At 37.7% G+C, this 19,288-nt stretch overlaps 1 protein-coding gene and 2 pseudogenes across 1 annotated transcript; 2 read left to right on the top strand and 1 right to left on the bottom strand.

Moving 5' to 3' along the window:
• The window catches only part of LOC109045640, a 638,390-nt pseudogene that overhangs the window by 561,402 nt on the left and 57,700 nt on the right, over positions 1-19,288 (bottom strand).
• On the top strand, positions 1,597-5,493 carry LOC122142375 (annotated as a pseudogene).
• Positions 14,777-19,035, top strand: LOC109062401 (cytochrome c oxidase subunit NDUFA4-like). The gene is made up of 4 exons (XM_019079499.2): positions 14,777-14,936; positions 15,998-16,086; positions 16,328-16,388; positions 18,744-19,035. The coding sequence occupies exons 1-4, from the start codon at positions 14,895-14,897 to the stop codon at positions 18,798-18,800; spliced, it is 249 nt and encodes an 82-aa protein (XP_018935044.1). The 5' UTR covers positions 14,777-14,894; the 3' UTR covers positions 18,801-19,035.

The raw sequence follows: 19,288 nt of genomic DNA, 5'->3' as shown, positions 1-19,288 counted from the left end.
CATTCAGGGAACAATATGGTGCATATCCATAAAGAACGAGACGTCCAGCAAATGTACAGTTGTTTGGCTGTCACATATTACAAGCACTGTTATTAAATCCCGCATATTATGCCATGGAATTGTGGTCCTCCAGTCCTTGGCATCATCCATTGCAGTTTTTTTTTTAAGTCCCCATTTCTGACTCGTTACCGTGTTCTGTAAGGTTGTCTGTTTTAAATAAAAAATTGACAATTTGGGTTTTTCTCAAGATTGAGTGGTCTTGAGTTACAGTTATTTGATAGACAACAAACTCCTGTATTGTCTTTCTTTCTTTTATTGTATATTTTAATGTTCCTACTACTCATTGTTTGGCTTGACGATAAATGAGACAGGTGCAGGAGAAATAAAGAGGGTGGTGGTTTGTTGGTATCTGTGAATTCATCTTAAATAATTATGTCATTCCTTGAGCATAAGTCTCACACTTATCTTCTATCTATCTAATCTATCTATCTATTCTATCGATCGATCTATCCCCCTCTCCCCCTCGTCATCTCCACCCCCTCCTCCCTCTCTCCTCTCCTCCCTCACTCCTCCTCTCATCCTCTGAACTCTCCGGTCCCTGTCTGTCGTTCTGTCTGTCTGTATGTCCCTGTCTTCCTATGAATATTACACACTGGGTACATTTAAAAATATGTAACTTGGAATTGGAATTCCTGTTTTTCCCCAATTTTTGCATTTTTTTGCAAGATGCGACGTACACAACGGTGATGCATGCGGAGGAAACTTTCCCCTCCTATGATGCCCCCCGCCCCCGCTTAAAAGATCCCAGCCCATGGGATTTGGCGGCATGGCGTCCAGCTTTTGCTTATTTGGACCAATCCAAGTAATAACACATAACCGCAACGTAAAAAATACCTAATGCTTATTTTCAATAAAGGCCCCACAGATGTGTTTACAGCGACTTAAGCACTACCAGAAATTCAAGCCGTGTACGGTCAGTAATGCACAGAAACTGAGCCCAAAACCTGCGCTGGGAGGGAAAGTCAACGCGATTCACAAATACGACCTGTTCCTGGAGTCTTCTGGTATTTTATTCCTCTCTTCGATCCTGATAAGTTACAGGCATACAGCAGAGTACCTGGAGTAGTCCTTCTCCTCTCGTGTAATCTGACGCGTCCCAATGAAAAGATTTATTAGAGGCAGCCTCAGAAATACTAAATGTCAGCAACAGACCGTTAACTCAGCATCTCGAGCAGAAAATTAGTTAATTAGGCTTCCTCGCAACATCTGGAAACAAAAGGCGCGTGTTTACCTGCATTCACCCGCACGTCGGTTTCAGGATGCGGCTATTTGGACAAAGCTTGCGCGCGGAACATTTACGTTAACGTTACTGATCTGTAAATTGCATAAAGCAAATAAACACATTGTGACGGAAGTGTAACATCGTTGTGATTGTAAGTCGCTTTCATACTATAACGTTAGATGTAATATCAGAGGAAGGAGAGCCTCATCAATCAGAGCAGAGAGAAGAGGGGAATCTAGAGTCGCGTCATCATTTCCGGGGTCCCGAGCGCCGGTAGAGTGGATCGGGACGCAGGAGCGCGGGGGTGCGGGAGCGGAGCGGTGTCCGTGTCCATACCGAGACTGCTGGACGATAGCATGGCCGCCGGGAAGGCAGCGAGCAAACCGTCTCTCGGGCAGAACGAGCGGCTCCGGTTCATCGTGTGTTTTCTGCGGGTGTTCGTGTGTTACTTCTACTATGGGATTCTGCAGGGGAAAATTTGAGTAGTTACCAGACAGCACTGCATTTGAGGGGTGACTACTAGACCTAGATTCTTTTTGACGAGATATTGCACTTCTGTATTTCCCCCCTTTAATTTGTCTACTCATTTTAACCCTTTTAATTCATTTTAATTACTCCGTATTGTTATTGTGTAACTAAATTACTCTCTGCACATGTGGTTGAAATTTGTAAGTAACGTTAAGAGAGTGGAAACGACTCTTCAGCTATTTCACCTTGAGAGCTGACAATGAAGACCTGCAGCCTGACAGCTCCAGCATATACCCTGCTTTTCGACCCCAGGAGGGGTCTTTGTACAAAAACATTTGAAAAATAAGCCCCTTCTATCTAAGCCGTTATGTACCTTGGTGCTTCTATTGAAATTTAAAGATAAAAAAACTCAAAATGTTTTATCAGTTTTTAATTTTTTACATCTTTATTTTAAACCACTTTTAAAAAATCAAGACTTTTGGGCCCCCCTGGGGCCGTTGCATAAACAAGTCAGGAGGGAGTCAGCCCTTACTTTTCTTATTTAAATTGGGAAATCTCCCTTTTTTTTTTGTAACTGGATTTAGAAAGTTATGACCAGTTTTAAGTAAAAAAAATTAGATGACTTTTTTTTTAAGACTAGTCTAAGTATTTTTATGCACTGGCCCCTATTAAGAACCATTTCTTTAAAATAGCTATTTATCTACCAGCATAATGTAATATAATATAAAGTAATTACTAGTAAGTTACCTAGGAGCTGTATTTCAGTTTGGTTAGTAACTCTTTATTAGTACTAATCAAGTTCCACAAATAATTCAACTAGTGTGTTCTCCAGTTGTTGCTGGAACCTTACTGATTTTACTAGTAATATTTATTGTACTAGTGCGTTTCATACATGATTGTGTCCAGATTTAGGAACACTACTATTTAGACTGGGCCGGTTCGATCCCCGCGTTGTTAGCTACTAGTAACTTTTGTTATTTTACTAGTTAATTTTTTTATTTTATATTTTTTGTGATATGTGGAAATGGCTCCCATTATTGTTCAAATGAAAATCTTACTATAGGGTTATTTAAAATATTACTACAAGGATCTAGAATGATGCAGTATAAATTTAATAATATCACCGGTGTCATTCCGTTATAAGAAAAACTGGACTAGAGCAATTCGTTATACTTAGAAGAATTAAGAGTAAACTACAGAAAAGTAATGATTTTTTTTTTTAAACGAAATGTGTGCCAGGAACAAAATGGGAATATATATTCAAATATAATCCCATTTATTACTGTAATATTTGGGGTGCATGATAATATGGGCCGATAATTATGGCATCCATCAAAATCGTTCATAATTGGATTTGCGCAGCTTGTCAGTTAAAAAGGCTCTGTTAGTAACAGCTGCTCTATGGAAATCAAGCACCTGATGGAATTTCCCGCTGATTAGAGAACCGGTTTAAACTGAAAGATGCCATTAATTATCGCCGATATTTATCATGCCCCCAAATCTGTATTTGTAAGTTAGAAGTGAATAGTTACCTGAGCCACAGATGTTATAGCCAAGACAATGTCAGCAATCTAAGAAAGTTTTTCTTTGTGTGTCTCTGAGGAACACAACCCGCTCAATGTCTTTTTCTTTTTGAAATCTGGTGTGATAATTTGTTTCAGATGAACAAGCATTTGTCTTTCTTTTTAGATCATATTGCCATGTTTTTAACCATTTCGTCTCTACACTGTTTTGAACCCCCTCAATGGTTGACCTTGCAGCATCCTGAAGAATATTTTTATCAAGCGCTAAAATTAGTCGCTGCTCTAAACAACAATTTCTTTCCCAGCTACTGTTAGTCATATGAAGTCTCCTTGTTCCACAGCTGTTCCCTTCAATCCACAATTCAATGCCTTTGTCTTCTGTTTCAATCCAGCCGCGAGGAGACTACAGTCAGCGGGGAAAAGAGGAGAAGTTTCGTTATGCCACCACACTATCTTCATCCATGCATCATCAATGCTGCTTTCGCCAGACTCTGTGAGTCAAACAGATGTTCTGATTGCATGTGTGGAGATCATGCTTGTTGTATTGAATGGGTGGCATCATGTTATGGCACATAAATGTTGCTGCAGGTGTTTAAAATCTAAATTACCAAATTTTACATGCTCTCTTTTTTGTGTATTAGTAATTCAGTTTTTTGAGGGCTCAAAGCAGGCCCAAACAAAAGCTGGCTGTATGGCATGTGCTCTCTGTCTTACCTGGTGCCATGGTGTCCGGGAACTGGGCCCCCTGCGTAGGTCACTACCCCCACAGGTCTGCACAGATCTCTACTGGAAATATCTGATTCTCTTCCTCACAACCATCACGCTCATGAGTCTTTGTTCTTCTGGGTTTTTGGGAAAATCCTGTAAACCTATTCCAGGTGAGTATCTTGATCTGTTTAATCACCAAACACAGGAAGAATTGGAACATGCTGGGCTTGTTTTACTGTAGTTCACATTAAAATAAAAGGGTTTTTAAAGGATTTAACAGTTTCATTTGAACATACACCACCATTCAGAAGTTTAAGGTCAGCAAGCTTTTTTTTATGAAATGAATACTTTAAATATTTCAATTATGACAAAAAAATATAATCATGCAAACAATATATTTTTTAATTAAAAATGCTGGTTTTTACTTTTCTATTTATCATAGAATCAGAAAAGCTGCATCATAGTTTTCACAAAAATAAGTGTTTTAGATCCATATTAGAATATTACAATGATTTTGAAGGTCTGTGACCCCTGAAGACTGGAGTAAAAAAAATTCAGTTTTGCCATCACTTTTTTCATCATTTTAAAATACATTAAGATAAAAACAGTTATTAGAGACCAATATATATATTTTATATATATATATATATATATATATAAAAATAAAAAAAAATAACCCCAAATTAAAGTATTGAAAAGATAAACAGGGGTAAGTTCATATCTCATAAAATTTAAAAAAGGTTATGTAAAAAAATATAAAAAATATTAATTTAGAGGATTTATTTTTAAAAAAAAAAAAAAAAAAAAAAAAAAAAAAAGTTGGCACAAATAATAGGTCTTTTAAACTTATAAAAACTTTAAAAATGATTTCAAAAATGTTCATAAAGTAACAATACTTTTTTTGGTAGTGATTTTATTATATTCACTTATGTATTTTTTTTAACACAAAATGGAGCGCCCATAAAGTTCAATACTACATGTAGCATATATTCCCGATGGCAAGTTTTTTGACTTGGGGTTGTTGGCCAAAATGAAACTCTTTTTGTTCTTTCACAATCTTTTGTTAAAAACACAGAGAAAATGCAGATTAAAAGGTTTGGCCCCTCATCATTTGTTTTTGGGCCCTTTTCACATGGGTGATTTTTGGTGTCACAATCCTAAGGGAAAAATATCCCATGGCGGAAAAGTATCTGTGTTTTTGTGTTTTCTAATCGTCACCCGGGGTCGCTCCTTTTTCTCTCAAACCCACAAAGGCTCCACACATCAGAAAGAACACACATTTGGGTTTGGAGAGATCGTGGTTGGTTCTCTTTGAATTTATTCCATTTCTCCCTTATATACCACTTGTTCTTCTGGTTAAAGCTGATCTGATGGTTTGTGTTTGATAGCTGTTCCTCTGACTCTGGATGGGCTGACAGGGGTAGTCAGGACCACATGAGGGCACGGTACAGAAACCCGGACCATCACATGATGCGAACATCAACGTGTCCACACTGTCCTAGGGAAAAGTAGTTTTTAAAAGAAAGATTGTTTAATTATGCACCACTGGCACTCTCTTTGTGAAGTACTGGTTTTTAAAGATAAAAGGATAAATGTTTATCATTGAATATTGTTAACTCTTCTATCGGGGTGATAATTTGAAAATTCAAAGCTTTTTATGACTTGCATTTTTTGATTAAAATATTTTGCAGTGTGTCCTGATTTTAAACTCAGTATTTAAAAAACAACTTAATTTTATTTCTGTGAATCACTTCCTGCGTGGCGGTTATAATAATAAATACACTACAGTTTAAAAGTTTTGGGGCAGTAAGATAATTTTTTTTTTTTATAGTTTTATTTAGCAATAATACATTAAACTGATCAAAATTGACAATAAATATATTTATGATGTTACAAAATGTTGATATATTTCAAATAAATACTTTTCTCTTGAACTCTGTATTAATACTAATCCTAAAAAAAAAAAAAAAAAAAAAAAATCATTTGTATTATAGTTCGCAATATATTAAACGCTGCTTCATTTTCATGAATTTCCTTATCATTAATAATGATAAGAAGAAGAAATTTTGTGTAGCGCAAATAAGCATTATTAAGATGATCTATTATTCGCCATAGCATATTTAGCATATTAGGATGGCGATGAGTGTGATGCTGAAAGACTGGAGTCATGATGCTCTGAAAATTCCGGCTTTGGCATCACAGGAATACATTACATATTAAAATCGAAACAAGTTATTTTAAATTGTCAATCCTCTGTCTACCTCTGCTGATTTATTTAACTGTATGATATAACACACAAATCAGGATGCCCGGGGGACCTAAGACTTGTTTTAAAAAATCTTACTAAATCCAGCTGTTTTGCAAAGTATTTTGCTGTTTATTATGACTTCTTATCATGTTGGTGCATAAAAAAAATGAGACAAGCTTAAATATCATTTCTTTGGTGATCGCATGCTCGTGTATTCTGTTGCCCCCACACACTCGATTCATCATTTATCCAATGCGCATATTGCAGGTAAATCTAGCTACATTATTGTAGATATCATTTGACTACCCTGCATTAACATTTAAATAGTATTTCCATCATTTATCAGTGTAGTATCCTTCCCCTCCAGCGAGGGGCCGCTCTGGGCTTCTACAGTTAGTGTTGCTGTGTATTTATTCTTTTCAGGCCTGACAAGAGAAACCTTTTCTGCTGAATCTCCAGCAGCTGATTCAGTCTGTCTGCACTCAGCTCTCGGAAAGTGCATCTGTCTCCTCACTTTAATCTTTTTCACCTCTCATCAACACATGACAGCAAACTTCCTTACCTTCCAAACTCGTCTCATTATGAAAACCAGAGCTGTCCTGTCGGTGCTCTCTGGAAATCACATCAGAAATAATGAATAGTTTTTTATAAAGTTTCTCTTTCAACTATGCAAATGCAGGAAAATAATACAGAGGGGGGGGGAGTAGCCAGAAATATAAACACTTTGACCCAAGCCCAAATGTGAGTAAAGTTAACTTGCCAACAGCTCCGTAGTAGCATATATAACACACTTTTAAATGAGGTTAAAAAAGCAGGAATGTGCTCACTTGCAGCTAACATGAGAAATTCAAATCTAAAACAATATCACAAGACCGTCTACTAAAGAAAATGATCTCTGGCTCCTTTCTTTCTGCATAGTTGTGCGCTTGGTCAGGGGGGGAGTGTGGGAAGTTTTTTGTCATTTTGCTGACCGCTATCCGGGCCTTCATCATCTATAATATCCTCCTGAATCGGTATCACCAGTGCCTCTTGGACAGAGTGGGTTTTATTGTTTGTATAATATATATCTTTCATGCTAGACTCCAAGCGTCTCTAATTACTGAATCGATGGTTGATAATCCAGGGTTTTATTCCACCTACGACTTTTCATCTTCACTTGACTGTGGTGTATTTTGGGAAATACGAGCACCTGTTTCCATCATCTACAACGACCCGGAAGTTCTTCCACCATCCTGGGGGTCTGTGATGCTGTTTGGGACAAAACATCAGTGCTATTGCAGTGGTTTGTTAGTACTTTCCTCGTCTTTCTCGGTGAGTGATACCTGTCAAAACATATATATGTATATATATATAGATTATATAGGATATCTATATATATATATATATAGCTATATATATTGAAAGAGAAACACCCACACACAAACCTATGATTCACAATGAAGTCTCTTATGCTCCAAACTTATTCTGATAATGTGAACAAAAACCTGTTGCTGCTTAATATTTTGTGGAAACGTAATAAAATGTTTCAGGAGTAATTGAGATTTAATAACAAAGTTTTAAAAAAATTTACCATTTTGTAAGATTACAAATGTCTTTACTATCACTGTATAAATCTTAAATTCTGAATAAAAGTATTCATTTCTAAAAGCAAAAAAATATTACTGACGCCAAACATTTGAACGGTAGTATAATTTAACAAAATAAAATAATGTTTTAGTTAACTTAAAAAATAAATACAGTTAAAGACGTTTATACATAGGTACAATTTACTTTTGTTTACAAACTTCATTTGCAGCTTTTGAGCATAAGGGTTTGGATTAAAAATGTTCATTAGAAACATACACATTCAGTCATGCATGTCCACATTTTTGACTAGTCGTGTACTTCTGAGCTTGTGAAAGTTGAATAGTTCTATATATGAGCATGACTAATAATCAGTCCAGAGCTGTATGACCAAAGTGAAACAGATATATAATAAGCTCAACCATGACTGTGCTCTGTCTTTCAGGCCTTGGACTGGATGCCAAATTTGGAAAGTCTCCTAAGAAGACGACACACTGAACACTGGAACCCTGTGTGTGTGTGTGTGTGTGTGTGTCTGTGTGTGCGCGCACATGTATGTCTGCGTCTGAACCCGAGACAAACATATACACATTTATTCTAAACTCTACCACACTAACTCCATCATTGGTGTACTTTAGAAATGATGTTTTAGCACTTAAAATATTGTTATTATGCTGATGTTCTGAACATTTAATTATGGGATATATTTGACCATCATCTTGCAAAATGGTATCCATGGTAACAGAGGGACAGTGCAAATGTGTGTCTGTGCCTAATCATAATCTGTCATGCTCATGAGGCGAAATCAAAAAGATAAAGTTTGAATAAAGATAAAGATCCAATTTAAAATTGGAGTCTATAAAAGGTAGACACACTACAGCTGATTGTACTTCCTGGAAGACTCCGTCCAGCGAGCCAACCATTGAATTTTTAAACTACTTTTTACACATTTCTATATATACACCTTCTAGACATTTGAGAAGTCAGACAGGTGTGTTCTGCCTTTATTGTAGTCATAATTTAGGAAGTAAATTGTTGAACGTCTGATTGTCATTGCATTCCCCAATAGTGTATGTGTGTGGTGTTTTTACTTTGCATATGTAATGCACAAACACATGTATAGATTAATTTATTTGTCAAAACATGGCTTTTTCATACCAGATGTCATATTTATATTCATGTGTCTACTTTGAAGTCAGCAAAACAAATATTAAAAAAGTTGCCATTATTTTTTACAAAAAATATCCTCTGCATTATACTGTATCCTTATGTCAGAATAAAAATGGAATTTTATAGATTAATTCTACTCAGCATCTCTATGAAACGATCTGTTTAGAATCCTAATGGGTGTTTAAATAAAATGGATACTCAATCATGTTTCGTTGACCAGCTGTCATCGGGGAACGTCTGCCAGCATCATGTTTCTCTGTTTGGAGGGAGAAAAACAACCAAATGACATTAAACACAGACCCTAGACAGGAATGGGTTTGTGGTCTGTCTGCTCGCAATAGCACCTTTTAAAGAAGTGGTGGACGCTTTCAAAAAACTGCTTTGTGAAGCTTCGAAACCCTTGCTAATCAAAAGTCACGTGATTTCAGCAGCGCCATCGTAACCCGTGAACCAGTGGTTTTAATGATTTCTGATTAGTTTTATAAATTCGTTTTAATAACACAGCCTTATTAGCCTAATTAACAAGCTCTCCATCAAACAAAACAAGTCCAACAAATTAATTAAACAACACACATACAGACACTTCATATTTAATAGTATTATATGATTTGGTAACTTTAATTTAAAGGGATACTCCATCCCAAAATGAAAATTTTGTCATTAATCACTTACCCCATGTCGTTCCAAATCCGTAAAAGCTTCATTCGTCTTTGGAACACAATTTAAGATATTTTGGATGAAAACAGGGAAGCTTGTGACTGTCGCATAGACTGCCAAATAAAAAACAGTGTCAAGGTCCAGGAAAGTATGAAAGAGTATGACGCTCTTCTGTGTTAGCCGCGCCACAAGGATACGTTTTTTACGTGTGTTTACACTTTAAATTTCAAAGCAAACAGCGCATCGATGCAGCATGGCTGACCCAGAAGAGCGTATGCCATCTGCGTACTGCTCAGAATTGCCAAAATGGCGCTACACTGATTTGGAGAGACACAGTGGAGAGGAATTGTTGAATAAAGTCATTATGTTTGCTTTCTTCGTGTACAAAAAGTATTCTTGTCGCTTCATAACGTTAGGGTTGAATCAATGATGGCAGATGGAGTATTCTGACGATTCTTTTCATACTTTCCTGGACCTTGACACTGTTATTTACTTGGCAGTCTATGGGACAGTCACAAGCCTCCCGGTTTTCATCCAGAATATCTTAAATTGTGTTTCGAAGACGAACAAAGCTTTTACGGGTTTGGAACTACATAGGGGTAAGTGATTAATGACAAAATTTTCACCCTTTAATAAATTCAACTTTCAATTAAACATTCGCAATTGTTTTTATACATGCTTGAGCTGAGTTTTGTTTCATTTCTGACCAGTAGGCGTTACCAACCTGTGGCGTTTTGAACGCTTAGAAAAATGTAATCATTTTGCGAAGCAACTGACCTATTGGTAAGCCCCTCCCCTTGAACGCAGATGAGCCAATGGCAGCCTGGTATCAGTTGCACAGGGAGCGGAACTCAAGACATCTTTAGGTTTCGGTTTTCAGCACCATAGCGAAACATTGGAAGATTCGAAGCTCACATCGGTTTAATGGTGTTTATGCTACAAAAATGGAAAAACTATGTGCCTAGGGTACTAACACTAATTCCAGTTTTCCTGAGAGGATAGGCAATGTAATTTATTTTATTCCATTTCCCAAGTCCAACCAAAACAGAGCAAAATGTCCCCAAGCATTCAACCCCAATCACAATGAAGATGAAAACATTAATTTTCTGGTTGTCATACTCTTATTAAGTTACACTTTTCATCTGCTCAAGCAGAATGTTAATGTCATCTTGTGCTTCAGCAAGATATCTCTGGCTAAAACTAGCTAACATTAGCATTAAAGTTAGTGAGACCACGCTAGTCATGGCCAAAAGTTTTGGCAGTGACATAAATTGTGTTTTACAAAGTTTGCTGCTTCAGTATTTGTAGATTATTTTTCTACATGTTTCTATGGTATTCTGAAAAAACCAATGATAAGCATATCATAAGGTTTAAAGGCTTTTACAGGGCTGCTAGAAGCAGCTGAGACAGCTCTGCGACCCAGTGCTGGGTCCTCCAGAACCTTGCGTTTCCGCTCCTTGATTGGGGCAGTCGTGGGCCAACACATCCTTGTCCTTCAAAAAGTAAATTGGGCAGTGAGAGTTGCCTTCTGAGGTGAAGAGGTCGACCTCTACCTTGCCGAAGAGTTCCCAGATTCTTTGAACCATCTGAGGGTGGAGCATCCACTCTTCTGAGGGGACTTTGCTCCCTGATAGCACGTCCGCTCCCCGGTTCAACCTGCTCAGTACATGCGCTGGTCTCAGCGAACACAAGTTTAGATGAACCCATTCCAAGAGGCGCCCTACCAGAAAGAAGAGGCGCATCGAGGAGAGACCGCCCTGGCGATTTACACACGACACCATTGTCATGCTGTCTGAGCGGACTAGCATGTAGTGTCCCCTCGGGTCTGGCAGGAAGGTACAAAGGCCCAAACATACTGCCAGCATTTCCAGGCAGTTGATGTGAAGCCGACTCTCCTCTTTTGACCAGTGGCCGAAAGCTGGTTTGCCATCGTACAGCCCGTGTTGGAGGTGTCTGTCAAGACTACCTTCCTTCAGTAGACCACACCCAGGGGCACGCCCCGATCCATCCACTGAGAGTCTCTCTAAGGGGCCAGGGCTGCCACGCAGGCCCGACTCACCTTGATACGCATGTGTCCATGGCGAAAAAAAGCGTGGGACGGAATTCATGGTTTCAGCCAGTACTGAAGGGGCCACATGTGTAGCAGGCCTAGCTGAAGTACTGGAGACGCAGAGGCCATGAGGCCATACATCTTCTGAAATGCCTTGAGAGGGCGAAGGGCTACAATTTCGAATGAGCCCGCGAACTTTGTAAAAGTGCGGGAAGCTAGGGACAGTCCAAAGGGAAGGACCGTGTACTGATATGCCACTTCCTCAATGGCGAATCTCAAGAATCGCCTGTGGTGGGGGGCTATCTGAATGTGAAAGTAGGCATCTTTCAGATCCAGCGAAAACTTGCGAGAGGATCTGCTTCATCCTGAATGGCTGTCTCATGAGGGAACGGTTAAAGTGCCTGAGAGCGCAGTTCAGGTGTCTGAGATCGAGGATGGGCTGCTATCCTTTTTTGGGGAGGAGGAAATAGCGGCTGTAGAAGCCTCACTTGCTCTGAGCTGGGGGAACCATTTCTATGGCTAGTTCATCACCTTGGCACGTAGGACATGTGCATCCTCGCTCTGAACTGAGGTGGAGACCACGCCGCAGAATCGCGGGGGTCTTCGAGCGAATTGCAGTGAATAACCTTATTCTATTATCCCCAGAACCCACCTTGACACCCCGGGGATTGCTCTCTTTTTTTAAAATGTTTCTGTTTTATTTTTCTCGCTGTAACAGCGGTAAGTTGTGTGGGCGCTAATTGAATGGGCCCGGGTCTCACAAAAGTATATATCACAAACACATTGCCATCAGCACCCAGAAGTGAACGGGGTGCTTACAAGCCGTGGATGTTATGAAGGCATCCTGGTAGTGTGCTAAATTAAAGGTGTCTGAACGTGATGGATTGTCCTGGATGAGATCGTCAGGTGAAAGGTCATCATCATGTGGATAATTTTATTTACGACTAAATTATTATTCATTAATTTTACTAAGAATTAGATTGGGCAGGCCTTCACAAAATGCCGTTTAATTACAAAAAAAATAAAATAATAATAATTAATAATAATAATAAATTGCCTTGACAAAAGGGCACTTTGGGCATCAAGAGGAAAAGGGGCAGGCGCTCAAGCACCCACTGCACCCCCCTCTGCACGTGCCTGTATTTAAGTCCCACTTGAAGGTCCATCTGTGTCCCAAATTTATCAGAAACACCTCGGAAGGTTTTCACAAGACAATGAGCAACTCCGTTTGTTTGTCCGAGTGAGCAACAGTAAATAAGGAGTGCGGGGCTTACCGACAGGTCAGTTGAATCAGTTTTTCAAAAAGCGTTTCTCCCATGATTCCTATAAAGACTTGATGCAGTATAGGTGCAAAACTGCGGAGCCATGCGGACAAAAATGTTATCTTGGCAACAAATTAAGAATTCGTCTTTACACTTATTAATTTGTTCCCTCGTTTTAGTAAATTGCAATATGTTGAAGGCTACTAATACGTGAATTCAGCACGATTTTACTTAAACGAGGGAAGGGAACTGCCCAGTAGTATTGGCCTGTCATGCACTGACTTGAATGGACTGAAGCACAAAACGCAGTTAAACTGGATGAAACGTGGGCTACCTGACGAGAGTCAGCCCTCCACCTCTCATAATCGTGATCGCAATAGAGAACAGTCGTCGTTTGCTTAACAGGAACTCTGAGGAAAGGTTAATGTGCAATTCAAAGCAGAAAATGAAATTGGAGGGAAACAAACACGGCCGGATGTCAGGAAGGCAATCTGATTAAAAGAGCCAGCAGAGGAGAACTGGCAGTGCAGCTAAACTACATTTCCACACTCACCGTTTGAACAAGCTGCCCTGAGGCTGTCCTGGCTAAAACGATGATGAAGAGCTTTTCTCCTTTTCCCTGCCTCTCCGTTATTTTAATCTCATGCTCATTTTAAAGCTTAGCACTTTTAGGCTATGTAAATTGAATATTAAGGTGCTTTTGTTAACACATGCCATGAATATAAAGAAGCAAATGCAGGATGATAGTTATTAAAATTAATTCATAAACAAATATCCTTGTAAACTAACATTTTCGGAGGTAAACAACTATTGTTCTGTTTAATTGCATTGCAATTAAAATAACTCAGAGTAATGTAAGATTATTATATTGTGTAAAATTTCAATACACAAACCTTTTTTTGTTGACATGTTTTTAAAACATTTCTTATGACTACATGTCTATGTTCCATTTGTTAATAGAAGGATTTATTTAAAATATATGTTTTAGAATACATGTATATATTAATATATAGCTTTATTAATTTAGAATTTTGTTTAAAATCAATATTTTGTATAAATTGCAGTCAGTTTTATTTGTTGTGTTTAGTCAAGTGTATTATTTATATATAAATATCTCTAATATACATTAGAGATGCATATTAGTCACATTCGTGTGCAAATGTCCTTAATGTATGAAAATAATGGGCCAATGCAAAATAGGTATAATTTAATTAAACTTGTAATTTTAAAGAGAAAGACTTAATTTTATCGACTGTCTCTTATTTTTTATTATTATTAGCTTTAATCTTTGAGGGGAAATATGACCAGACACGTTCTTGACAGATTTGTTAGCCTGACATTTACAACAACACAACTCGTTTATCGTCCATGAACAGCTCAGGTGAAACAGACCCTTTACACAGACAACAAATTAAAACCATTTAAGGAACAGAAAACATCATACAGCAAATAGAAATATGTGTGCGTGAGTCAAACGTATCCATGTACGTCTTGCACATTTAAAATCATATGTCTTATCAACGCAAACACAATTTCGACTTAGAACGACCTTCTTTTTCTCACTTTTACTACTTAACTACTGAAATCAATCCAGATAAAAACTGACCCTAGATCAGCTCAGCGATCAATAAGAACAAACACAGCGCTTTCCAAGGGGTATCCACAGCACCGCCTTTACAAAATACCTCCGTATATAATTATGCCATTATTGAGTTATCATTTTTATTATCGTTATTTTATTAGCGTTTGAACTATTGGATTGTAATAAGTATTTATTAACTTAAATGAGAGGACAAGTATGTCAAATTATAAGATAAGAAAACAGGCAAACTGTATAAAACCCCCCGCGGACTGAGTCCTTCTCAGTGCTGGAGCGGTCCTGCAAGAGCTCGTTAACGGGCCACGCTTAATCCATTTATATTTGTACATTTTTGGGAGATTTGATATCATCTCATTAGTCACAATGCTGAGCACGGTCAGCCGGCAACTCAGAAGCCACCCTGCCGTAAGTGAACGATGATTTCGGGAGGATTTATCCGGTAAAAGACGGCGGCGAGGAGGAGTTGTAGAAACGCTACCGCTAGCCTGTTAGCGGCCCTGCTGCGGAATGCTAGACATGCCACCAGTCTAGCTATTTATAACTCTGAGTAAACATGAACTAATTAATCCCAAAATACGTATTAAAATAGTGATTCCCAGGCCTGGAAGATAAATGGAAGTTATTAAAAAAAACAATTTTATGGAACTGTTTAGTCTAACGTTAAATGTTTTCGTCGGCTAAAATCGCCCTTTTTATTTAGTAAAGATGTAGAAACCAAAATGAAATGTTCATATTGGGTTGCCACAAGTACACGAAACGTGTCAAAAGTGTGAAACCAGTCGCAGCTGTCACACAAGTAAACACTACACTATCATTGTGTTGTGCGTGCCACGTTTATTCATTGCGAAGCTTTATGTAAGTATTAGGTGAAGTGTAAATGTGACTTAAACGAATTGACATTAAAACGAGTTTTATTGTATGTGCGCACTTAACAAGGACGCTCAAGGACGAGCGAGATTGCCCAAATACACTTTTACTTTTGAAGTGCTCCAGCTCTTATCTTTGTTTTCTTAATATGTATTTGTTAGTTGGCTTCATATTTTAATTTCATGGTCCACATCTTCTGAACTTCTGTTCTTGTGAACTGAAGTTTTAGGAGTAGCTCTGATGTGCTATATTTGAGTTATTTAAGGCTTTTATGTGTTTCATGAAGCAAAGTTTGTGAACCGTTTTATGTAACAGTAATGTCAGTCATTACTGTATAATCTAGATTTGTGGTTCTCAACTGGAGGTCTGTAATATAGTTTTGGAAATGTTATTTGCTTATGTACAATAAATAATATTTTGGGTTGCCGGTTGATGTACAATAAAATGTACGTTCTGAAGCAAAACCAGTTGTGAACCACTAAACTAGATGGCCGTGAACCATGTTTTCGAAGTTTATTGCATAATTTGCATCACCTTCAAGTCATTTGACTTGCTTTATATTTGTTTTTATTTTGTTTTTTGTCCACCTCTCATCATAGTTGATCCCACTATTTTTTTTCATTGGCGGTGGATGCACCATGTCTCTGACATATCTGGCTCGCCTGGCCTTGCGTAACCCAGATGTATGGTAAGCATCTGTTCTCCGTTAGATACAGATTCTGTCTCTCACAGTAGATGATACAAGGCCTGGTGCCTTTTTTTAATTGAGGAACGATTGTTATTAAATCTGATTTGTGATTCTTCATACCTTGACCCAAACAGCTGGGAGAGAAGAACAGTGCTGAGTGCTCAGATGTTCGTGCTGTCGTTGATTTTAGTTTTATCATGCATGCCTCATTCATTTCTGCACTCATTTGCTTCATCCACAGCTGGGACAGGAAGAACAACCCAGAGCCCTGGAATAAACTGGGGCCCACTGATCAGTACAAGGTATGATACATGTGAGTGATCATTTAAACCAGGGATCCTCCGATCTGGCCCACAAAATCCACTTTCCTACAGAGTTTAGTTCTAACCCTAATCAAACGCACCTGAGCATGCTAATCAATGTCTTAAGGATGGTTAAGGCTAGATGGTATACAGCTTCGTCTATTGGGCATGCACACATCAGTATAGTGTAGTTTTTGCCACACTGCACAACAGTAATTATTTTTGTAAGAGGTAGGTGTAGACGTTAATAAAACAATCTAATAGGTAGAAAACTTCATTTATTGTCAGCTTCCATTGTTAGCTGTATCCTTTCTTTCCATAAAACCTTAAAGGTGCTGTATGTAGGATTGACCCCGAGTGGTTGAACTAGGTATTGCAGTCCAAATTCAAAATATTGGAGAGGGGTTTTTTCACCCGGTCCCTACTCCTCAGACTTGATGCACACGCAGGTTGCCAGATTGAAAACATAAACAGGAACGAGCGCACTTGATGATAAATGAAATTAAATACGCTGTGTTTTCCACCAACTGGCAACCCGGGGTGCTGAAATACAATTGGGTAAACTGGCAGTGGGCGGGTTTTACAAACCAAAACAAAGACCGACATTCCGGCCCGGAACGCACATTTTCAAAGGAGAATAACTGACATTGTTTTTCAGATAAACAAATATGTTAACTTATCATGTTTCTTAAATATCTGCAAACATATTATGGTATTTATGTGCTTTAGTAGAGTCAAGATCTTACATACAGCACCTTTAAGGATTAGAAAATCTCAGGTAGGTGAGTTTGATCAGGTGGTTCGCGCTAAACTCTGCAGCGCATTGGCCCTCTAAGACAAGTTTTGAGGAACCTTGATTTAAACCCTGTGTTCAGGATGTACATTGCTTCTAAGTGTAGTAGATTAGCTGATTTATTTTGTTCCATGTATTTTCTGTGAAGTTTCATGAAGTTCTGTCAACAGCATCTGTGGAATTGAAACATAATTTGGACTCGTCCTTCAGTTTGAAACTATTGCGTTTACACTAAAGTGCTTTGATTGGAAGCCTTATTGAAAAAGCCACTGAAGGACTCTTTGCTTACAAATTTTTTAAAAGCGACAGAACATGACCGCAATAATAACATTTAACAGTAGGCACCAGAAAACAGAGCTTTTCAATAATGAATGCAGAAACATTGGTGTGTGCCTATTTTTTTTTAATATTATTATTATTATTATTATTATTATTAGCAATTTTTTTTTTTTATATTACAACAGAAAACTATAAAATTATAGTACTTATATCGATGGCTGTTTTAATTTTTTGAATTTTTCATTCGTTGAACTATTCTCTAAATGTTTCTAAACTATCTCCATTTACAAGATGGTTGGGTTGACCTGCCCTGAACTTAGAACAGCTGCCAGTCCACACATTTACTGTGAAATTAACTGCTAAGAGCAGATTTTATTCACTGCTGCAGTTTACTTTGAAACACGCTCCTCATTAGACTTTAAATTCACATGATTAAATTGTGAGTTTTCATTTTGGATCCTGTGTACAATGCTTCATGGTCTTCGATCAGGTCACTCAAAAAACATTGAACCCAAATTTTTCACATTTCTGCACAGTAATTTGGTTAGAACCTGCTGAATGAAAAAAAAAAAAAAAAAAAAAACTTTTTAGCATGAGAAACTTTCTATTGAAAATAAAACTTTTACTCCTTATATGACCATGTAAAGCAGATAAACCTGCTGAATGTATGTTTTAAACAATTTTACAGCTCAAACAACACATTTTTGTACTGAATGACTATATTCTCTGCTTTTAGGTACTGTGATATTACTTACCTTGACCATTTTAACTGTCTTTAAGCATGATTTTGACTTGTTTTTTATTAACTGAGGGACAAGTCAAAGTTATAGTCTGTGGTAATTGGTAAAACTTTTGTTTTGATTCAGAACGTTCTTTAAATGTGATGATAAAGCACTCTTCAAAACGTTTAGCATCCAGCATGCAACAGTAGTTTTGAGTTTGCCAGCTAACTGACCAGCGCATGTGGTGTTAGACCAGCGCTTAAACCCGCCATTGTTGCTGGAGCGCCTACGGGGAGCCTATTAAAAGATGTGACTGTAGGACCGTATCAGGACCTAATCTCAGATCTTAATGAGTTTAATTCATTAAGTGCTTCATAAGCTCATTTTATGTGTTCTGTTAGTTGGTATAAATCTAATCATGCGTGTGTCTTAATGTGAATTTGATGTGGAGTCGAGTTCAAGTTCAATACTTAAACAGGCAGTGGAGTTAATGGATTTTGCAGAGTGCAAGTTGTTAAACTGCTTATTTTGAATTTTCAGTTTTTTGTTCTTCTTTTTCAATTCTATGCAGTGAGCATGGACTACAGCAAGCTGAAGAAGGACCGTCCTGACTTCTAAATAAATCCAGGGAATCCAGACCACCAGTGCTGGACCAAAGGTTTAAAAACAAACTAAGATCAACAAGACGTCCGCGCACTTGTCCTCAAGAGCCTTTGTTCCCAATTTATGCAAATGGTACTTGTCTTTACTTTTCTGGATTCCTTTTTAACATCTATGATGTCTTGTATTTTCTCTCAATTCTTTGTAGTCAGAAACGATTAATAAATGGTTTTCTCCCACATACAGTGAAAAACCGTTTGTGTCATGGTTATTTTGGAGTTTATATCAATGTTTCTGAGACCCGGTCTTTGTTCACACTGCACACAACCCAGATTTAGTTTTCATGTCTGATTTTACTGTTCGTATTGCTGTTTTGCAAAGCTAAAACATTGCCTCTGATGCTTTGGCTGTTGCTTATTTTCAACTGTTTTTTTTTTTTAAATATTAATATTAATTATTTTATTTACATTGTTGATAGTTACATTTGATTCATTTTGTGATTTCTG

This window comes from Cyprinus carpio, chromosome B25, assembly GCF_018340385.1.
Source record: "Cyprinus carpio isolate SPL01 chromosome B25, ASM1834038v1, whole genome shotgun sequence".
Lineage (NCBI taxonomy): Eukaryota > Metazoa > Chordata > Actinopteri > Cypriniformes > Cyprinidae > Cyprinus > Cyprinus carpio.
Note: the sequence above shows the minus strand (reverse complement) of the source record. Positions and strands in the feature narration are given on the sequence as shown.